The sequence below is a fragment of the Mya arenaria genome, chromosome 2 (genome assembly GCF_026914265.1).
Source record: "Mya arenaria isolate MELC-2E11 chromosome 2, ASM2691426v1".
Lineage (NCBI taxonomy): Eukaryota > Metazoa > Mollusca > Bivalvia > Myida > Myidae > Mya > Mya arenaria.
The window spans coordinates 68,602,218-68,626,127 of record NC_069123.1 but is presented as its reverse complement, the minus strand read 5'-3'; the positions used below and the strand labels follow the sequence as shown (position 1 = coordinate 68,626,127).

The 23,910-nt window shown below is 34.5% G+C and overlaps 2 protein-coding genes and 1 long non-coding RNA gene across 3 annotated transcripts; 1 reads left to right on the top strand and 2 right to left on the bottom strand.

The window, feature by feature from the left end:
- The first annotated feature begins 60 nt into the window (after nt 1–60).
- Nucleotides 61–13,425, top strand: LOC128223907 (uncharacterized). Its single transcript, XM_052933370.1, has 4 exons — nt 61–157; nt 7,687–8,112; nt 8,870–9,022; nt 10,567–13,425. The coding sequence occupies exons 1-4, from the start codon at nt 98–100 to the stop codon at nt 11,017–11,019; spliced, it is 1,092 nt and encodes a 363-aa protein (XP_052789330.1). The 5' UTR covers nt 61–97; the 3' UTR covers nt 11,020–13,425.
- LOC128223915 (cytochrome c oxidase assembly protein COX19-like) lies at nt 12,949–15,333 on the bottom strand. The gene is made up of 3 exons (XM_052933382.1): nt 15,206–15,333; nt 14,297–14,408; nt 12,949–13,637 (listed from the first exon to the last, which is right to left on the bottom strand). The coding sequence occupies exons 1-3, from the start codon at nt 15,273–15,275 to the stop codon at nt 13,562–13,564; spliced, it is 258 nt and encodes an 85-aa protein (XP_052789342.1). The 5' UTR covers nt 15,276–15,333; the 3' UTR covers nt 12,949–13,561.
- Nucleotides 15,334–19,485: 4,152 nt separating this feature from the next.
- LOC128219080 (uncharacterized) lies at nt 19,486–22,199 on the bottom strand. The gene is made up of 3 exons (XR_008258550.1): nt 21,889–22,199; nt 21,532–21,572; nt 19,486–21,141 (listed from the first exon to the last, which is right to left on the bottom strand). It is a non-coding gene; the product is annotated as an uncharacterized LOC128219080 (long non-coding RNA).
- Nucleotides 22,200–23,910: the final 1,711 nt, after the last annotated feature.

The following is a 23,910-nucleotide window of genomic DNA, read 5'->3' as shown; positions in this document are numbered from 1 at the left end:
AATCCCAGTCCGACTCGATAATTAATAGTGGAGTGTGACCTCAAATTACGTTTTCACAACTTCAAAAAAATCAATTTTGACAGATTTCGATATCAACATGCTTTCTCGAGTCTGTAGAAGTTTATTCCTATTAGGTTCTAGAGACAGCTCGGTAATTGTAAGTATTGTCTTAAAATCGATTGATGTAAATTGAATTATTTTATGGTTGTGAAGCATGCTGTAAATGATTCGTTTGTTAAAACACAATTCAGGCCGGATAGATCTTTTTTTCGGATAGATAGATAGATAGATAGATTTATTCGTGCATATATATATATAACAAACCAAATATCTCATAAAGTTATAACACAGACTGATTAACAAAGTATTAGTGATGATAAAGCACAACATCATTTAGTCTAAAATAATAGACGTGTTATACGGGATTCTTCCAATCCCTAACGTCTAAACGGGAATGTGCAAAAAACGGGGGTGTTTTAAAAATATTGAAATTGTTTTAAGTAAAGTATTTTATGGTTGAAATTGATCATAAAGAGTTATATTCATATTTTACCATGTAAGTGAAATGTTATTTTGCACTAAACAAGCATTTAGTGCATTAAAACAAGTTGTTTACCTTTCCAATTAAACGAAAGCTGACTGACACAGACAACAATTATGCGAAGGGGAACAACTCGATACAATCGTAATAGCTCGACCTCCTCCGACAAAGCTTCGAGATAGACCTCGTTATACAATCTTAACAACTCGGCCATGGCCGAAATGTTCCGAGCGATTTAAAACTGTGCCCTAAAGCCTTGCAGGTGCCCTTCATGTATATATCGTTATGTTTTGACAGAATGAAATGAAAAAAAGCCGTCAAACTCATAATTATAAGTTGGATATTTATTTTTTTGTGTACGGAACTAATATAAAATAACATTATCTGGTAATATTTCTTGTTTTTATGATATTTTATAGACGCTATATGCTTTAACCCGGAATCCTGATCGGAACAACTACCCACTTTTGATACTAAACAATTTGTACGTGAAGGATTTGCCATATCAAAAATCTAAAAAAAATCCGTCAACGTACAATTATTTGGACTAAACATCATTAGAATGCTTTGGATAGTCTAAAGGGCTAAACATTTTTCTAGAAGACACAAGGTAGATACATACGTGCGTTAATAAAGATTTAATTCAAGGTGACAAATATATAACAGGATAACCCATTAAAGTAATTCAACTTATTTCCAATGGGGTATCATTGAGTTTGTACTACAATCATGAGTAAATAATGAAATACACAAATTATTTATCTGCATCTACCGTACATGTAACACTGTATTGTGTGTGTGTGTTTTTTACAGTAACGGTTGCAAGATAACTTTTACTGGTAAAGACGAATTAGTGCCACTACAAAGTTGTACCAGTCTTGAGAAAGTTGTCAAAACAGTCATCAAAATTAGACTTTTTGATGAACAAGCCTGAATTCTTATCCTATTGCTTGGCATCAAGGTTTTGAACAAGCCCTGCTATATAAAATTCAGAATTTGAGCAAGCCTGGAAGTAGTCCAAATAATTATACGTTGACAGATTTTTTTTTACGATTTTCGATATGGAAAATCCTTCACGTACGAATTGTTTTGTACCAAAAGTGGGTAGTTATTCCGATCGGGATTCCGGGTTTAAGCATATTGCGTCAATTAAATCACATAAAAACAAGAAATATTACCAGATAATGTTATTTTATATTTGTTACATACGCAAAAAATAAATATCCAACAAATAATTATGAGTTTGACTTTTTTCATTTCATACAGTCAAAACATAACGATATATATACATGAAGGGCACCTGCAAGGCTGCAGTTAACAGTTTTACACCAATCGGAACATCTCGGAGATGGCCGAGTTGTTACGATTGTATATACGAGGATTATCCTGAAGCTTGTCAGAGATGGCCGAGTTGTTATGATTGGCATAAATTGATAATTGTTGTTTGTGTCAGTCAAGTTTCGTTTTATTGGAAAGGTAAATCCAGTGTTTTAATGCATTTAAAGCATGTTTTGTGCAAAATATCTTTGAAATTACATGGTAAAATATGAATATAAACCATTATTATCTGTTTCAATCATCAAGTACTTCTCTAAATACAATTTTTATATTTTAATAAACCCCCGTTTTTGCACAAACCCGTTTAGACGTAAGGGATTAGAAGAATCCTGTATAACACATCTATTATTTTAGACTAGCCCGGAAGACATTTTACCAGTGCAGGGCTTGCGGGGTTGTGCTAATTTGGACCACTGCAATAACAAATAATTGATATACATGTACAGTATGGTATAACATCAGTATAATAAATCTGGCTCTAGATTTAAAATATAGTTCATGATATTTTAAAACATTCTGATTCATTGAGTGTGAATTCCTTGATATTTAAAACATTCACTAAGTGTGAATTCCATGATATTTAAAACATTCACTGAGTGGGATATCCCTGATATTTATAACATTCATTGAGTGTGAACTCTTTGATATTTAAAACATTCACTGAGTGTGAATTCCATGGTATTTAAAACATTCACTGAGTGTGAATTCCATGATATTTAAAACATTCACTGAGTGTGAATTCCTTGATATTTAAAACATTCACTGAGTGTGAATTCAATGATATTTAAAACATTCACTAAGTATGAATTTCTTGATATTTAAAACATTCACTGAGTGTGATTTCCGTGATATTTAAAACATTCACCGAGTGTGAATTCAATGATATTTAAAACATTCACTAAGTGTGAATTCCTTGATATTTAATAATACATTCACTAAGTGTGAATTCCTTGATTTTTAAAACATTTACTGAGTGTGAATTCCATGATATTTAAAACATTCACTGAGTGTGAATTCCTTGATATTTTATAAAACATTCACTAGGTGTGAATTCCTTCATATTTAAAACATTGACTGAGTGTGAATTCCTTAATATTTAATAAAACATTCACTAAGTGTGAATTCCTTGATAATTAAAACATTCACTGAGTTTCAATTCATTGATATTAATAACATTCACTGAGTGTGAACTCTTTGATATTTAAAACATTCACTGAGTGTGAATTCCATGATATTTAAAACATTCACTGTGTGTGAATTTCTTGATATTTAAAACATTCACTGAGTGTGATTTCCATGATATTTAAAACATTCACTGAGTGTGAATTCCATGATATTTAAAACATTCACTGAGTGTGAATTCCATGATATTGAAAACATTCACTGAGTGTGAATTTCATTATATTTAAACATTCACTGAGTTTGAATTCCATAAGATTTAAAACATTCACTGAGTGTGAATTCCATGATATTTAAAACATTCACTGAGTGTGAATTCCTTGATATTTAAAACATTCACTGAGTGTAAATTCCATGATATTTAAATCATTCACTGAGTGTGAATTCCCTTGATCTCACTATCAAAAGATGGTATCATTTTGCTCCATGTTTTTCTTAACAACATATACATGGACAACTTTTGTTTTGACAATGTTTTTGTTGGTTCATTTTCAATGTATAAAGTATACATTTTTTCCAATCCATTATAACTACTGTTCGCAATTAATATTGTTTTTTCAACATGCTTATTGAATCAATGATTTTTTCATCAAGGACAGTGATTTCAAATGTTATTTAGTTCCTTAATGGCAGCATATTTAACATTGTTTAACCATAGGCAATTAAAAAAACAACACCATTGAATATAACATACCTACCTTATTTTAATAAAGATCATGTTTTTAGGCCATTCTGATTGTTTTAAATTTTAGCTGTTTTTGTTAGCTCACCCGTCACTTTGTGACATGGTGAGCTTTTGTGATCGCCTTTTGTCCGGCGTCCGTCGTGCGGCGTGCGTCGTCCGTCAACAATTTACTTAAAAGACATCTCCTCCTTAACCGCTGGGCCAATATTAATAAAACTTCATAGGGATGTTCCTTGGGTGGTCTTCTATCAAAGTTGTTCAAAGAATTCAATTCCATGCAGAACTCTGGTTGCCATGGCAACCAAAAGGAAAAACTTTAAAAATCTTCTTCTCCCAAATCACAAGGCTTAGGCCGTTGATATATGGTAGGTAGGATCACCAAATGGTCCTCTACCAAGATTGTTCAAATTATGGCCCTGGGGTCAAAATTGGCCCCGCCCCAGGGGGTCATGGGTTTTCTCTATATGTTTATAGTGAAAACTTAAAAAATCTTCTCCTCTGAACTTACTTGGCCTAGAGCTTAGATATTTGGCATGATTCATCGTCTAGTGGACCTCTACAAAGTTTGTTCAAATTTTTGCCCTGGGGTCAAAATTGGCCCCGCCCCGGGGGGTCATGGGTTTTCTCTATATGTTTATAGTGAAAACTTAAAAAATCTTCTCCTCTGAACTTACTTGGCCCAGAGCTTAGATATTTGGCATGATTCATCGTCTAGTGGACCTCTACAAAGTTTGTTCAAATTATGGCCCTTGGGTCAAAATTGGCCCCGCCCCGGGGGGTCATGGGTTTTCTCTATATGTTTATAGTGAAAACCTTAAAAAATCTTCTCCTCTGAACTTACTTGGCCTAGAGCTTAGATATTTGGCATGATTCATCGTCTAGTGGACCTCTACAAAGTTTGTTCAAATTATGGCCCTTGGGTCAAAATTGGCCCCGCCCCGGGGGGTCATGGGTTTTCTCTATATGTTTAGAGTTAAAACTTCAAAAATCTTCTCCTCTGAACTTACGTTGCTTAGAGCTTAGATATTTGGCATGATTCATCGTCTAGTGGACCTTTACAAAGTTTGTTCAAATTATGGCCTTGGGGTCAAAATTGGCCCTGCCCCGGGGGTCATGGGTTTTCTCTATATGTTTATAGTGAATACTTCAAAAATCTTCTCCTTTGAACTTACTTGGCCTAGAGCTTAGATATTTGGCATGATTCATCGTCTAGTGGACCTCTACAAAGTTTGTTCAAATTATGGCCCTGGGGTCAAAATTGGCCCCGCCCCGGGGGGTCATGGGTTTTCTCTATATGTTTATAGTGAAAACCTTAAAAAAACTTCTCATCTGAACTTACTTGGCCTAGAGCTTAGATATTTTGGCATGATTCATTGTCTAGTGGACCTCTACAAAGTTTGTTCAAATTATGGCCCTTGGGTCAAAATTGGCCCCGCCCCAGGGGGTCATGGGTTTTCTCTATATGTTTATAGTGAAAACTTAAAAAATCTTTTCCTCTGAACTTACTTGAACTAGAGCTTAGATATTTGGCATGATTCATCGTCTAGTGGACCTTTACAAAGATTGTTCAAATTATGGCCTTGGGGTCAAAATTGGCCCCGCCCCGGGGGTCATGGGTTTTCTCTATATGTTTATAGTGAAAACTTCAAAAATCTTCTCCTTTGAACTTACTTGGACTAGAGCTTAGTTATATGGCATGATTCATCGTCTAGTGGACCTCTACAAAGATTGTTCAAATTATGGCCTTGGGGTCAAAATTGGCCCCGCCCCGGGGGGTCATGGGTATACTTGATGTGTTTATAGTTAAAACTTCAAAAATCTTCTCCTCTTAACTTACTTGGACTAGAGCTTAGATATTTGGCATGATTCATCGTCTAGTGGACCTCTACAAAGATTGTTCAAATTATGGCCTTGGGGTCAAAATTGGACCCGCCCCTGGGGGGTCATGGGTTTTCTCTATATGTTTATAGTAAAAAAAATCAAAAATCTCCTCTGAACTTACGTTGCTTAGAGCTAAGATATTTGGCATGATTCATCGTCTAGTGGACCTCTACAAAGATTGTTCAAATTATGGCCTTGGGGTCAAAATTGGCCCCGCCCCGGGGAGTTAGGGTATTCTCTATATGTTTATAGTTAAAACTTAAAAAATCTTCTCCTCTGAACTTACTTGATCTAGAGCTTAGATATTTGGCATGATTCATCGTCCAGTGGACCTCTACAAAGATTGTTCAAATTATGGCCTTGGGGTCAAAATTGGCCCCGCCCCCTTGTGGGGTCATGGGTTTTCTCTATATGTTTATAGTGAAAACTTCAAAAATCATCTCCTTTGAACTTACGTTGCTTAGAGCTTAGATATTTGGCATGATTCATCGTCTAGTGGACCTCTACAAAGTTTGTTCAAATTATGGCCCTGGGGTCAAAATTGGCCACACCCCGGGGCTGATGGGTTTTCTCTATATGTGTTATAGTGAAAACTTAAAAAATCTTCGCGGAACTCACAAAAACAAGTAACGTCTTAATTTAAACTGGATAACATAATTAGTACACATACCAATTTTCAATATGGGCCACATACAACAATTAATAACAAATATACATATATAGATACACACGTAAAATCAAGTAGTGACAAGAGCTTAGATATTTGTTATGATATATCATCTAGTTGACATGTACCAATATTGTTCAATCTTTGGCCCTGGGGTCAAAAAATGGCCCCACCCGGGCGGTCATGGGTTTCCTTATATATGTATATGATGAAAACTTAAAAAATCTTCTTCTCCGAAACCAAAAGGCGAAGGCCTTAGATATTTGGTATGAAGCATCGTTTATCGGACCACTATTAAGATTGTTCAAACTTTAGCCCTGGGGTCAAAATTGGCCACGCCCCGTGTTCATAGGCTTAGGTTTTCAATATTTGTATATAATGGAAGAATGTGCAATATATGACAGGTGAGCGATTCAGGGCCATTTGGCCCTCTTGTTAGTTTCTTTGTTCAAGTACTTTTTAGGAAAACAAATCTGACAATGCAAAAATGCAAACAGACAAGTACACTTTTGCCACCCTAAAAAAGGACACATTAATATTATTTATTTTTTTTATAAATATTCCTTTATTGTTTTATGAATATTCTATCTAGTAAATGGAATTTAGGTGAATGTGAATACAGATTAAGGTGTTTTTTTTAATGATAGTGTTGTGATGCTTGCCAAGAAATAATTAGTAAAGATATAGTTGTTATATTAACTAAGTTACATGTACCTTTTTGATTGCATTTATGATTAAAGGAACATCAATCAACATGGGCTAAGTACCAAGTTATTTACTTGTAGACGGATGGTCCTTCTTCAGGCTCACACTTTTTCCTTAGTCACATGTTTCTGTAACAAGTCCTTATGTCTATTCATCTTTATGCATCAGTCAATTGTAACCCCCCCCCCCCCCCCCCCCCCCAGTAATAAGGCGTTAATTGAGGGTTCTTTTATTTAACAGCTATAAGCTGGTTAACACGAAAACTTGTGCACAGAATGTGGTACTGAGCACTTTCGTCATATTCCCAATCTCACAGGTGCAGTGTTGTTACTTGCTATTAACTTATATTAATGAATTTAGAATGTTAGTAACTTGTCACAAGTGCACAATTTAAGAAAAGCGGCAATAATTATTGGGCAATGGAAAACTAACATCTAAAACCTTACCAAGCGCTAAAGTTCACTCTTGAGGTCACATATATATATATTAATACATAGGAAAATGAAAGTAAAAAAAGTAGTCCCCTTTACGCGATCTCCTGAACCATGAAATATTAGTTTTAAGGTATCATCGCAATCATGTAATAAATGACCCTATTACATTTCCATCAGTAAATTGGTGAAGCAATTGTGCATAGGACTCATGTAGATTTTTCATCTTGTTTCCTTATCACCTTTACTTTGCTTTCAGGGAAAGACACTTTCAACAAGAAATGCTGCATCAGTATCTGAAGTCAGAGAGGGACATGAAAATGTGAAAAAGAGAAAATCTAAAAGAAAAGAAAAACAGTCAGAACATGGAGACAAACCTGCTTATGTTCTGGACTTCTTTAACAATTGTGACTATATCACTCTTAACAGACTCTCAAGGAGCACTTTCATTAAGAGATCAAACATAAAGAACATCATTTTGCCTAGTGAAATGATCAAGGGGGATGATGACATGAAATGCAGACAAAGATTTGTGGACATAAATGAGTTTTGCGACAAAAGTGGTTTCAGTAAGACACAGATAGACACACTAGCTGATCTTGTCATGATGTTTGAGACCCAAGAAAAAAAGCAAGAAAAGTTTGCTAGGATATTTTACCCTGCATTAGAAATACCAGATACAAATGTAAGAGCAAAGTTAAAAGGTATATGGGTGAAGTCATAAGTTTCCCTCATCAAGACATGCTTTTTTCCAGTATCATTGTTCTGCTTTAAGATTATTATTCGTCAGCAAAATTTTGTCCAGTGCATATCCCAGAATTTGCTGAATATAACAAAACTTGGCAGTGTGATATTGTGCACCAAGAATTTTAACTCTGGATAGTTTCTAACAGTTATCTCCCATTTGCAAAAGCACAATTTTCTTTTAAATGGGATTGTTACTAAAAACTATTTAAGGGAATAGTTGAATCTTAAAACATTTATCCATGTAGATGGTAACGTGAAATTTTGCACATCTCAATAACTTGACTTGTCGATTCTTGTGCTAGTTTCAGCCACAGTTGCTTTAAGTTTTGACTGACTCCAGTCGAGTGATCTGATGGCTTAGTCAGATATATATTACCAAAAGGTAATATTGGGGAAAATATTGCTCACCAAACAAAACTTCAGGTATCTAGGGAAAGTTCATAGGTTCCAGCACCACCAGTGCTTAACTTTGTTGTTGCCTTTCATGCAGGAAACAGACTGGAGTGTGATTCATATCAGCCCATAGGAATCAGGATATTAGCTTAAATGCATGTCATTTAGTATTTATAAACAACTGTAATTAAATTAGTGCCTAGAATTAATATATTGAATGTAAAGAGTGTTGTATAAATAAGCCAGAATACAATAACAAGTTGACACAAAAAAAAATTTAATACATGATCTCCGATTTTCAGACAATTGAGACTGTGGTCGCGGTGGATATTTTCTTAAATGATGTGATTTGGTCTGAACAAGATGTGTCCAGTAGACTGGTAACAAATCTTGGTCACTTCTTTTTCGATGTAAAAGACAACAAGAGGTTTGACCATGTCAAACATGGACAACAGGTGAGTGGAAAGGGAAGCAGATTGAATTACTGTACTGGTACATGTATATATTGTTTCAATTTTGCAAGGTAGAAAAAAATTCAAAATTAAAGCCTAGCAAACTGTTCCATTAACCTAACTGTTGTTTTCAGATGATTGAATAATGGTGTTAAGGATTTTAAAGCTTGTAAATTTGGGGGAAAATTGAAAAAGAACGCATTGAAAAGACCTTGCAAAAATTATTGCAATCAACTAGTATGGTAATTTGCATTCATTTTGTTTTGCCTGTGGAATGTGTGGTTAAGTTCACATGTTACCATTTGAAATCAAAGTGCTATAGGAAGAAATGATCCTGACCTTTTACCCCCAACACAATAGGGGTCAAATAATTGTTAAGTACAACCTGCCTGTTAAGTTCCATGTCCTAAGTCAAGCAGTTTTCAAGTTATTGCCAGACATAATTTGCTATGACCTTGGCCTTTTTACCTCTAACCAATAACAGTAGTGGTCTACATGTCAAGTACAACCCACAAGAGATATTTCCTTGTCCTAGGTCAAAAAATACTTAAGTTATTGAGAAAATGTTTACATAACACTTATTAGTGTGACCTTAACCTTTGATATAATGACCCTAAGAAGTCATAGGGTCATCTGCTAGTTATAAGTCTCATTGACCTACGGTAGGTCAAAGCATTTTTAAGTTATTGCAGAAATGAAATTGTCCAAATATGTGCCACAACATTGGGCTTTGACCTCCAAAACAGTACAGTTCTTAATTTTGCTAGGCTTTGAAAAATGCTACAACACATCTGATTTTGTGCCAATTATTTGAAAATGGAGTCAAATGATGACGGAATGTTTTTTTCCTTTTCTCGTTTATACGAGTATAATCCAGGAATGAAATGCCACATAGGCTTGTCTGTGTTGTGTTAAATGTAAACATTCTGAAAATTAATCAAAATTGATCATCTACTTGCTAGAGCTTAATGTGGACAATGTATAAGTCTGGATTGCCATGGAAAATGTAATTATGGTATATATTCTCTTACATATTTGTAGCTTTTTATTGGCAAAGACTGCCTCTTAATCCTTTTTCAAACTTGATTTTCTATACTGGTGCTGTGGTGCACTAAGTTCGATTATGTGAATTTACAGAGTTGCCCCAACAACATTGGTTTTGACCATGACCTACTGACATCTTATTTCCCCCACTGAAGTAAACATATTCTAGATGAAACCTTTCTGAGGTTAATTTTCATAACATTTCAGACTGTGACATTGACTTTTGACTCATAAAGATTTGGATCATATACTTGTTAAAGGCATCCTAAGTTTCAATGTCATAGCCTCAGAGGACAAACAATTATTGTGATTACATGCACAAAGTATGTGTGTCGCTGCTGTCCTTTGCATTGACCTACTGATCCCCTATAATAGGGGTCATATTGTAGTCAATGCTTTAATTTATTTAATTTAACTGTTGTAGTATCTGTATATTAATATTTCCTTCACATCATCATATTTTTTATTACAATTATGCTAATATTCTAATATTTTTATAACAGATGCAGAAATTGTGTGATCAACTTCCTGACTGTCCTATGTATTTCCTGAACAATCGGTCGGGTATGTTCTCCAGGGATACAAGTGGCATCACCCAATACCAACATCTTATGGAATCTATCTTCATTACCCATATGAACTTGAGGTCAAACACTGATCTTGGTGATTCTAACAATGTGATTTTATTCACCCCAAATACACTAGATGCATTTTACAACCTCAAGTTTGGACAAGAGGTGGAAATGATGTTTCCGTTACTGAAATCGTGGTACAAGAAATTTAAGAGCCCGATAGATGGAATGTTAATGTCGCCAAAGGTTGAGATAAAGCTGTTCGCGAAGGAAACGGATGAAAGAGTTCGTGAAAGAATATTAAGGTGCATTCTTATGTCAGATGCTGGGTGTAAAATTCTGCGCAGAAGTGAGAAAAAGTTTCCACGGTTTTATTCTGATTAGCTGTTCTGAGGACTTTGATAAAGATGTTTTATGTATTCTCATCAGCCCATGATTTTATTTAAAATAAATTGTTTGATAATAGATTAGTTGAATACATTTCAATCTGTTTATTTTGTGCTAAAATAAATAAACTGTAGCATATTTTTATGCCCCCCTTCGAAGAAGAGGGGTATATTGCTTTGCACAGGTATGTCGGTATGTTGGTCGGTCGGTCGGTCCGTCGGTAGACCAAAGCTTGTCCGAGTGATAACTCAACAATTCCTGGAAGTATGGTCATCAAACTTCACATGAAGGTTGGGCCTGACCAGTAGATAAACCCTATTGATTTTGGGGGTCATCGGGTCAACGGTCAAGGTCACAGTGACATTTAATGGTAATTTTTTTTTAAAGCTTGTCCGAGTGCTAACTCAACAATGCCTGCACCCATGGCTCTCAAACTTGACATGGAGGTTGGGCCTGACCAGTAGATGACCCCTATTGTTTTTGGGGATCATCAGGTTAAAGGTCAAGGTCACAGTAACCTTGAATGGTAAAAGGTTGTCCGAGTGATAACGTGACAATGCCTGCACCCATGGCCCTCAAACTTGACTTGGAGGTTGGGCCTGACGAGTAGCTGACCCCTATTGTTTTTTTGGCTCAATGGGTCAAAGGTCAAGGTCACAGTGACCTTGAATGGTAAAAGGTTGTTCGAGTGATAACTCAACAATGCCTGCACCCATGGCCCTCAAACTTGACTTGGAGGTTGGGCCTGACCAGTCGATGACCCCTATTGATTTTAGGGGTCAAAGGTCAAGGTCACAGTGACCTTGAAAGCAAACTCGACAATTCTTGGACGTATGGTCATCAAACTTGACATGAAGGTTGGGCCTGCCCAGTAGATGACCCCTATCGGCTTTGGGGGTCATCAGGCCAAGGTCAATGTCACAGTAACCTTTAACGCAAAAAGTTATCAAATCTTCCCCCACTGATATCTTAACAATGCCTGAACCTATGATCATTAAATTTGACATGGATGTTAAGCCTGACCAGTAGATCACCCTTATTGATTTTAGGATTCATAGAGCCAAAGGTCAAGGTCACAGTGATCTTGAATGGTAAAGGTTGTCCAAGTGATAACTCAACAATGCCTGAACCCATGGCCTTCAAACTTGAATTGGAGTTGCATCTGACTTGTAGATGACCCCTTATGATTTAAGGGGTCAAAGGTCAAGGTCGCAGTGACCTTGAACGAAAAAAACTTGTCTTGTGATAACTTGACAATGCCTGCACCCATGGCCCTCAAACTTGACATTTAGGTTTCAGGTGACCAGCTGATGACTCTGGATTTTGAGTTCATAGAGTCAAAGGTCATGACGGTCATATCACACTTTATCCTCACACTTTAATGGTCATAATCTTAAAACAGCAACAAAACAGCTGTCATTTCGGTCCATGCATATTTCATTCAATTGTCCATATAATCCTGACAACATGGCGCTCAGGGGGGGCATAATGTTTGACAAACATCTTTTGTTTGTATTTGATTTAATTAAGAATTTTGTAAATGTATTGTTAAAAATAAAGGATACTGACATTTTGTTAACTCAATCACTTAGATTACCAAGATATGTGGATGCTAATGACACGCATGCATGCAAACCTATAGAATTTGTTTAAGGCAAAGAAGGCCATTGTTTTCAATAACTAAATCAAAGATTTATAAAACCTATTTGTTTGATAGTATCAAATGTAACTCCCAGAAGTATTGTCAGAGATACTGAAGATAATGAAATTGGCTCACATGCAAAGCTTACTGCAATGGGCAACCTAACTGCAGCATCAATATGAGTATCTACATTTGTTAACATGTAGTTATACTGTCTTACATTATAACAGTACCAGTCGATTGAAAGATGGATTTTGAATGATCAATACAAATGTGACTCTGTAGAGTTTTCAACAATTTATTTAGAATAGATATTTTATATGGACCACAAATGCTTGCTAATTGATACAAAACAACAGACATGAACCAGAAGTTCACTAGATTGTCATGGTTTAAATGCCAGTCCCCAATTTACTTGCACAATCGTCTTTAACAAGATCGAGCTTCTTATCTTTTGAAACACAATCTGTGGTTTCTTTCTTTCAAAAAAAGTTTGAGACTTCAAAGGAAATTATTCCTTTGACAGTGGCCATATTTTTGGTTGGTTAAAGCAAGTAATCAGGCTATGTGGTAGAAGATGCTTTGAGAAATTGGGGACAGGTCATGTAGTTAAAAATGCTTTTGAGTGTTGGCCCCAAGTCAAATTTGGATTAATTTCTGGACCATGACAATTTTAGGAAACATTAAAGTGAAAACATTTTGTAGAAAATGGTGGCTTGTCAATCAAAATATAAACAATGTCTAATAAATATCAATAATAGTGTGGTAATTGTTATTAATCTTCTCTAATGTTGCTGTAGCAGACTCTTCAGATGAGGACAACTTAAGTCATGTCTAACACAGAAATGTTATATCACAAAACTGCAGGAGGCTGCATTGTTTATTTTTTTTAAAGTTTCATGTGTCTCCACTTTCTGTATTCACGAGATCCGCATAGCCAAGTCGTTTCCAGTTTTCCTTTTCCATCAGCTGGCTGAAATCCAGAGAACAACAAAGATTATTCCTCAGTCAAAAGAGAATGATTACTGTAAAAATGTTGTGAGTGAAGTTGTTGTGTTCCCCCAGTCAAACAAAGGGTAAAACTATAATTTCCAGTCAAACAAAGGGCAAAACTGGGCTGAACAAAACTTGACGTCTCTACATTAACACGTCATAAAGCCCTTCAAATGTTAAATGATCACAACCTATTTTTCTAAATAAGGTTGTCACCACTTGAGCTGTGGCATACTAACCTTAAAACAATTGGGGTCATTTACTGACCAAGACCAAAACGGATTTTCCAACCAATCCATCACAAGTTAGTCCTACACCCGTTATTGATCGTAAACTGATTTTCTAGTAAAAACCAGTACAACCTTTACCTATAGCCCTAAAATCAATGGTTGACATCTACTCTTCATGACCAATGTTGAAGCAAAGTTTAAGGACTGTACTTCTTCCATGAAAAGCTATCAACTGGAAACAAAAGTGTGATGCTGAAAACGCTGATGTCAAAGTGATCCCTATGTTCCATGAAAAGCTATCAACCGGAAACAAAAGTGTGATGCTGAAAACGCTGATGTGATCCCTATGTTTCTGCCATCTTTCGCAGGAGACACAAAAGCATTTTGGTGATCCAAAATCAACACTTACTTCTCCATCCTGCACTGCAGGTATACTTTTGACTGCTCCCTACATTTACTGTTGTCATAATTGTTATTTGACAGGCATTCCATGTACTCATTCATAAAGTTCTTACAAACACCTGAAAAAGGTAAAATAGTTTTAGTTCAATGTGTTGATCAACTATAATCAAATCAGTACTTGAAAACACAGACACTAGAATGATTTTTGGATCTATGTTTTTACAGGACAATTGCTGTTGAACTTTCATGTTCATGATGATGGACTGTGTTTTAAAACAGTACATAGTCTAAAATAAAATATGTGTTATACGGGATTCTTCCAATCCCTGACATCGTGAAGGATTTGCCATATCAAAAATCCTTCAACATACAATTATTTGGACTAATGCAGTTCAATGACCATACAGCCCAGATAATATGGCGCAAACTAATGTGTTTGATCCAGATCCGCAATAATACAAGGAAATAGAATATTATAATAAATGATAGCACAGTCCTATAAACCATAATTATATTATGGTTAATATGTCTGTGATCAGTCATCAAAATTATTCTTTTGGATGAACAAGCCCAAACTCATATACTTCTGCTTGGCATTACATTTTTTAACAAGCCTAGCTGTATAAAACCCATTTTTGAGCAAGCCCAGAAAGCATTTTACCAGTCTGGGCTTGCGGGCTTGTGTGTATGTATAATGTTATTTACTATTCATGTTGTTATTTTTAACGTCCATTCCTTACTGAAATAAATCTATCTATAAAATAAAAAAATCCATCTTTAAAATAAATTGAAAAAATACACACTCCATTAAAGTATTAGTTGTGTGTAACCTTCTTTGGCAACATTCAACAAACTGGCATAAACGTTGGAACTCTAAAACATTATAAGTCATAAATAAATATATGAAAATAACAACCATTGTGGTCAATAGGAAAGCTCCCTCTGTCCGGCGGCCTTGGTTTAAATCTTACTGCTGGGGTCGCCATTTTTGCGGAGTTGTTTACCTTAAAATTGGGGCGATACTATTTCCCGGTCTCTCCCCGTATTATCTGGGTATGTAAAAAATCCGGCCCTATAAGGTATCTACAGAGGCATAGGTAAGAAAAACACGGCTCTAGTGTCGAACTTTTTTAATATTTACCAATTTATCAAATTTTGGTATCATATAAAGAAGAAACAACCATTTTTCAGTAAATGGTTTTGGTTTTAAATTCCTACCTTTATAAGCTATGCAAATAGTGTTTTAAAGTCACCGTTGAAATTCGCGTTATATAATATCGCACAGAAGCGCTAGTATGAAAAAAACATGGCCCTATTGTCTCACTATTTTAAATATTTATCAATTTAATAAATTTTGGTATCGTTGCAAAGTATAAATAACCAGCTTTCAGAAAATGTTTTTGGTTTTAAATTCCTACCTTTATAAGCTATGCAAATAGTATCTAAAAGTCACCGTTGAAATTCGCGTTATATCGCACAGAAGCACAAGTATAAAAACACAGCCCAAGTGTCTATTTTATTTTTTTATCATTACAATAATTTTTGGTATCGTTTCATATAAGAAATAACTAGCATTCAGAAAATGTTTTCGTATTTAACTTCTTAGTGTGAAAAGTTATGAAAAAAGTGCCTTGAATTAATCTGTGCATGAGCGCTATATATACCGTAAAGTGATACAGGTATGACGAACATGGCCCTGTGGTATAATTCCAATATTTTTAAAACAACTTTGTATATCATGGGCTTTCACAAACTGTTTTTATCTTAAATTTATTTCTTGAGTATGATGAAATTGTCTCAAATTCATCGTTGAAATTCACACAATGCCGCATTGGGGCTTAATTATGAAACTAATTACTATAATTTTTTAAATCAATTAATTAAATAAATGTGTCAACGCAAAGCAGAGACCAAAAGCTTTCACATTATGTTCTTGTTTTATTTTTATATCTTAAGAAAATATAATTAAATTGTCTTAAATTTAGCGCTGGAAATTGCTATTAAGAGACATAATATACTCATAATTGGCATTTATAATAACTACTCTATCATCACAGATAAAAAATCAGTCGGCACGAACGTAAATGGCTCAGTTCAATCCCTTCAGTGCTTCACACAACTGCCGGTGAAGAGAGATCACTAGAGGCGATCATAGGGGCCATTGAACACGACAACGGGGTCATCGGTGACAACGGGGTCGATCTACGGGTAAGGCAACGGGACTCATATTTTAGTCAATTTTACATTCCAAGTGAGAAAATGGTGCACTTTTTAGTTAGCAGTTTTTTAAGTGCTCAACGTACATCAACCCATTATTTTCATCGTGTTTTTTGCTTGACAAGACGAACAACTCGTAAACATATAGTGTTTGTTTGATTTTTAAAACAAAATGCCTTGATTCGCAACGCTCATGCATCTTGAAGGTACTATCATTTGTGGAAAGTTATCAGCGCTGTGTGAATCGTTCGACGGTCATACGCACATTGTAATTGTTGACGACTCGCATACAAAGTCTGAAAGGAAATCCATCAATTAGGTAGGTATGACTCCCAAAAACATGAAAAAATGTCCAAGATGTATTAAACATATGCGATAGTTCAATGATCTCCGACGAAGCGTACCATGAATTCGCATCCAGATTTCCGGAAATTCTAAGAAAAGGGCATTTGATAGCACGCTGACGGTGTCTTATCTTATTCTTTAGAGCGAATAATAGCTACTCATAAAGATCACCATTCCTGACCGATAGTGCTATAGGAAGCTATTACCGGCATTGTGGCATAGAGCGCGTGGTGTTGCTCCCGTATAGAATACTGTATATGTATCCGCTAACTCTTATCATTTGCAATACATGCACGTTTTATCTTAAGGTTCTATATGATAGCATTTATGTATTGCTCAACGTCAAGGTACTAAGTCACAGGCCGGAGTTCATAGCATATATGGCGATTTTAATTCCAATTTGATAGTCCATGGAAGATTTTCAAAGACAGAATATGTAATTCTTCAACGTTGTGTAGTGTATCACAGGCGAAGGTCAAGTAGATTATAATAGTCACACACAGATAATGGATACATGAATATCTAATTATGCATGTATATATATATATATATATATATATATATATATATATATATATATATATATATATATATATATATATATATATATATATATATGCATTCATAACTGACCTTAGATTGCTACGTCTTATCTCTTCATCTCTGTGTTTCCACCATGACAACAAACAGGCAGAACAAAACATAAGGTGATGACAGGAGTTCTTGCCTGTCTGCTACTACTCGTAGCGGGATTACACGTTGGTGAGTTTTCAGACTTTGTGTTGAAGTATATGAGACAACCATATAAAAGTTCTAGTACATAGTTCTGAGGAACGTGTATATGAAAAGGGCGCTATATAAGATTGGTAAATAATAATATAAAACAATTTTAAACAATTGTAATTTGTGACCTTTTTTTATCAAAATTTGAAGAGATTATAAGTATCTTCTAAGCCAAGAGTGTTAGACAGGTTCATCTCGACCCGAGCGTAGGGTGTTTTGCGGAAACGAGGTTTACCGAGTTTTCGCAAAACAACCTGCGCGAGGTTTGGGATAAACCCATCTTAAACGAGCGGCTATGGAAGATGCCTTTTCACCCACCTCAGTTATACCAAATTAAGATAAATTTTTATTTTTTGCTAATGCTCTTGTGTGCGTAGTGAAAATAAATATAATTTTATGCCGACATAAAATGTTTTATGGATCTGCGGGTTGAACTGAATCACCCCTTGCTAAATGTGCGGGTTTAACCGTTTACATCCAAAGCGGTTATTCATTATTGGGCGGTTATTTGGACGCCCAATGTGCTAGTCGTGAATAATATGTTACGAGGATGTCAAACTCGTATTTATTATTAGTTTTGACATTGAATAAATGTCCTTTTCACTGACTGTGGTTTATTATACACGTCTCCCACTTAGTTGAACTTGTCATGGCCAGCCCCTCCTTATTCAGTAGCAATACATAAATGCGTATGGATATGCGATATTTCGTGTTGTTCATGGATATGTGCGCAGTGATTCTGTTTATAGTAAAATCGGTCTTTAAATAGTTCTGAGGAGAGTGAAGCATTATTTCTTGAAAGGGGCGTGAAAACTTTTTTATGGTGACATTCGAAGCGAGAAATAATTAATTAGCATTCTAAATATTGCCACAAGACAAGGTTTCCATGATGCTACTGACGACAGTCTTCAACAAGGGGGTAATTACAATGTGTTGACCATTCAAAAGAAGTTCCATACAGGCATTTTATCTTCGCCCGTGGGCAAGATAAGAATTTCTAGCATGGTTAAATTATTGGATCTACTTATCTGAGATGGGAGAATATGTACACTATAGACACCAGATGGTCCCAAAATCGGCATGAATGAAAATAGGGCATTTATTAAAGGGACTGTACACCAGATTGGCACCAACAAAAGTTTTTTCTGTAACGAATCTCAGGACAATTATCTAATAGAATGTGTTAAGTTTTGATATCATAATTGTAAAAAAGTACCAAAATGTAAAAAACAAAATGTGCTGGAGACCGGGTTTGAATCCGTGTCGCCAAAATTGCAGTTCAGCGTCGTATCTACTGAGCTACGACGGCTTACTCTAATCCGGTGACATTATTAAGCTATACACCTACCTCGGTAATATCACGTGATAACACCGACTAGCCAATCACGCATAAGGAATAAATTCCACCTGGTAGACATACCCAGTATTCTTTTTTAATGGAAAAATACGAAATAACTGCTAAACTTAAATTTATTGTAAACTATGTAGTACTTTAGTTAGTAAGTTTCAATGCATTGTACACATCGATGCCAAGTTTACGTCAGTTTTCGACAATTTTCATTTTTCCCCGCTATTTTATCATAAGGAGTACAGCCCCTTTAATGCCATTAAAGTGTTTTTACGAAATATCGTGAAATAAAACTTAAGAGTCAATAGCATGTGTATTATAACATTTCCCGAAAAACATATCTAGGTGGACAAATCGCCTTACTAGAAACATATTATTTTGTAAAAATAGTGCCTTACAAAACTGGTGAAGGGAAGAGAAACAAAAAAACTGTAACAATACATAAGGTAGCAATAACAACGTAAAAAATTAATTTAATGCGGTATATTAAAGTGATATATCATTTTAAAGGTTATGTCATTACAAACTCAAATATGCACATTTTTTCAAAATCCATCAATTTTTGACAGAATTATGGCCCTTTTAATTTTACATTTTTATCAATTTTTCTGCCAAAATAGGTCAAATTCAAAACTTCGGAATTTAAATGAAATAAATAATGCCAAACAACACGTTTTGTTTATTTTCTATAAATTTATTACACATTCCTAAATATCAGACCCTAAACAAAGTTTTAAGTAAAATTATTTTACTTTAAAAAAATGATGAAAAAACGTCCATTTTTAAGAAATTTTAAAATTGCTTTATATTTTGAAGAATGAGCTTGAAAAAGGTAAAAGACAAAGAACATTTACATTCTTCCATTCACTGCTTGACTGTTGCATTTTTACAATTAATAGTATTATAAATAGGAAGATTAAAGGCAAACAAAAAATTAGTTGCCATGGTAACCATTCAATAAAAATACAAAAAATGCTTTAAACATCGCTTTTTGTTAAAAAGGAGAATTATGTACATCTTGCCATGATTTGCCTGACAGTTGTAATAAAGGTGAACTTCAACCCATCTAGCAATTCTGAATATTTCAATATAAGTATGAGATTGTCAGCAATTTTCAAGGTTAAATTATAAATATAATTGTATACAAAGTATGACCAAATGATTAACAAATAACAGAAATATTTCATTGACTGAAGCGGACATGCTAAAAAGTATCACATTGAAAATACAAAGGTTTTTAGACAACAATTACAGTTTCTTAAGAAAACTAGACTCTATAGTTACCATGGCAACTGTTTAAAGTGACACTCTTATTCAGTATCAATGCATACACATGTATAACAAACATATACTTTGACTGTTAACCCTTTAACAACTAACTTCATAATTCATTTTTGTAAAATATTAAGTATTGTTACAATATTGTATTAAACCGTGTATTTAAGCTGAAAAAGCAAAGATATTAAATGATTGGTGAATGCATAAAGATTTACTGTGATCTACTATGATCTCAAATGGTAGAAATACCGTCTTTTATGCACATTTCCTTCAAGTAGAAGTAGGCATCCTTCATTAGAACCATTGTTTTCAACATTTATTCATCCTTTTTGGAATAATAAAACAAAAGTATTAATTGCGGTAAATCTTATGTGGGAGTAAGAGTGCATCTTTAAAAGAACCGACTTTTTTTAAAATTGACATGGAAACTATAAACACGAATAATACCAGATAATGTTTAGAAATAAACATAAGGACAATATTTCTGTTTCAAATCAAATTTAAAATACTTTAATTATTGGAATCAAAATGTGCATAGATTTGGAATCATAATGTCCATGTGCATGTATTTGTAACCATTCATGACAAGTTTTACACATAAAAAGAAAACATTTCATATGGAAACATTTTCACTCTATAATCACTCAAAAAATGAAGGAACTGTTCATGCTGTACAGGGGTATTTGGATGTGCAGATACTTCTTATTGCAAGAAAATTAATCCTCTTTGCACTACACTGTAATCTTGGATATTGCAGGAATTGAGAGAGAATCTGCGAGACACTTCATGGTATGACTGTTGCATGATAGAACCACTGTCAAATACAGAAAAATACTGTCAAATTACACCAAGGTGTTTTTTTCTCAGAAACCATCATGAGCCTGAAAATATAACAAAGGAATGTGTTGATTTCAATTAATACACATGTTCACAAAAGAAACTACATGCATTCAGTTTATATGGCAACATACATATACAGATGTATACATACAGTGTAAAAAGGTTTTATCACAATTAATTAAGGGAATACATTATATTACCAGATATTGTCTTAATATTGTCTTAATAAAGTTGACATACATACAGAGAGAAATAAGGATTTTCTAATTTAAAACTTCATACTGTTCAACATTTTTGTCCACTTTTTGTACATAACAAATTACCTTTTCTCTATAATAATTTATTTTTCCTTTCAAAATTATTCCTCAAAAAAGTCAACATTATATTTTTAATAGAGCAAATAAATACAATAAAGACAAAAAAGTACATACAATTAGGTTACTGAATCTGCATCAGTCAGGTGAGAGTGAAACTAAAAGTAAACAGAAACATAGATAATTATGTATTATTCAGAGAGGGACAACTATGTATATATATATATGTAATGAGGTTTGATGTCTATACACAGTTGGGTATTTACCAGAATCAATTTAAGAATCAATTCAACTTTACAGCTCAAAAAAATGTCAAAAGCATTTATTTTACAAATAATAAGATATGTCATCATACAAAATGTCAAAGTTTATAAAGAGTTCTCAATAACTTCAGGTATGATTTCAAAGAAAATTAAGCAAATGGCATGTTTATGAGATATTCTCTGGTAAATATGCATCATAGTTCTAAGTTACCTCAGTTCTGCAACCCTTCCCATCATTCTGACTGGCTGAATTTGAGTGGTATGAATGTATTCTATGGCTTTATTTCTCACTGAAAGGAAGAAAAGATTAAGGTAAGGTTAGAAAATATGAAGAAAAACATGGATGTATTTACAATCAAATATGACATGAAACAGTTAGATCGGCTCATTTCTCGACCTTGTAAATTTACAGATAATTAAACGGAATGTGGTGGGGATGGTGGTGGTGGGTTATGTGAAAACTAAAATTAAATGGTGAGGCTTTAGCCCATGCTAAAAATATATCAGTAATGGCCACAACGTATCGCGCTTGGCTGTTCAGTGCCACTTGAGATAAAACTCAAAGGTGATAGGCTGAGGCAATAATTTATGCGGGAGCTTACTGCTGACATGGTTAAATACCACTACATTAATGTTTGAACAATTCCATAAATAATTTTATGTTATCATAAAATTTCATTTCATCAAAACAAGCCTAGAATTGTCAATCATGCGGCGAGTATAAGGCCGATAATACATCATTTTACATGATTGCAGAATAAACGTAACAATCATGTCGCTGTCTAAGCTGAGTTTCCCCGTTTGAAAATAGCAAATAATGGTTAATAACCAGTTTAAAAAGCGTGGAATGATATTTCCGATTACATTGCAAGTCATGTGATCGTTTCACACACTAAACTGTCAATAACCGTGTTAGTAACTCGCTGGCATTTTCACCTCAGTTCACCACTTTTAAAAGTTTCCATCGATCAATTTCATCACCAGCATTATTCCGCTTTCTTGCACATGACCGTTCTTCCGTGAAGCCATAAAGTATGTAAGTAAAGCACGTGGACGTCATGTGATGAGTACAGATAAATACACCGAAGCTATTTTTAAACTAATTAATTTGGGGGGAAATGCACAAAATTTGCGAAAGATGCATGTGTCGTAAGTGATGTGATACATCAGTAACTATAATTCAATGCGTTGTACACAACGATATCAAGTTTATGTTTTTGTTGTTTATCTTGCAATTGTATCATCTGGCGTCAAGTCCCTTTAATTAGAAATCAAATAAGTAATGCCACCAAACTGAAAAAAATACCAACATTTTGTTTTCAGAAGTGTTTTGTCTTCCTGCGGGTGCAAAAATCAAGTGTATGGAATGTCGGGGTGTGGTGTTACCATGGTCTTGCACGGGCGTTGTAGAATGCGCATTCGGAGAGGTGGGGATTTTTTTCTAACTTTATCAATCAGTTGACAATGGTAGGGTTTTCAAAATATATGTCGGTTTAAATAGTAAATGACTGAGATGTAGGGAATTTTACAAAACATTTCTATGTTAAATTGTACTTGTAGTTCTTTCTTTCTATGAAAACTAACGTTGATAAAACAGTGTCTATGTGTTTCAACACTCAGTATTCGAAATGTATCTCAAATGCTTCAATTAATATGTATACTGAAGCCACAGAGCATGCGCGAACTCTAAATAAAACCAACTTATGACAAAATTGAAATGTTGCGGTTGTTTTCAATATTTTTTAATAGTAAGATGACATGAAGTAAAATCCAAATGATTAAAAATGTGTCACTAGCGGAACCGAAGGCGCCTCACCCGTAAAATCGCCCAAGTTTGCTTACAATTTAAATATTTGTTTAACGACCCTGACATTTCAAGGCTGCAGAGTTTTGTATATATATTTATGTATATATTTTTATCTTCATACCTAGTTTTTGCGGATGTACATAACCTTACTTTGACCTTGGACAATTACATAAATGCAATTTTATGCAAACATAACTCGTACCTTAAGATATACCAATTGTTGTTGTAATTGTTTTGTTTTTCTGGGCAACGTTTTGTATTTTCCATTGCCTTATAATAACTACTGTTCTTCCGAATGTGTTCACCAAACTTTGTTAATTTTGAGATTTTATGTTGTTTTTGTAAATAAAATTGTATGTTTTTATTTTCTGACCAATTGGTTAAAATAAGCATCTAGGGGTGGGCGGTTTTGGTCCACCCAGATAT

Bases quoted from the DNA above. Each gene is read 5' to 3' on its own strand.
- LOC128223907 (XM_052933370.1), top strand. From the start codon at position 98: ATGCTTTCTCGAGTCTGTAGAAGTTTATTCCTATTAGGTTCTAGAGAC. The intron at 158-7,686 runs GTAAGTATTGTC...CTTTGCTTTCAG, and splicing joins CTAGAGACAGCTCGGTAATT to GGAAAGACACTTTCAACAAG. The intron at 8,113-8,869 runs GTAAGAGCAAAG...TCCGATTTTCAG, and splicing joins TAGAAATACCAGATACAAAT to ACAATTGAGACTGTGGTCGC.
- LOC128223915 (XM_052933382.1), bottom strand. From the start codon at position 15,275: ATGGCGACCCCAGCAGTAAGATTTAAACCAAGGCCGCCGGACAGAGGG. The intron at 14,409-15,205 runs GTTGTTATTTTC...TACCTTTTTCAG, and splicing joins CTTTCCTATTGACCACAATG to GTGTTTGTAAGAACTTTATG. The intron at 13,638-14,296 runs GTAAGTGTTGAT...TCTGGATTTCAG, and splicing joins CTGCAGTGCAGGATGGAGAA to CCAGCTGATGGAAAAGGAAA.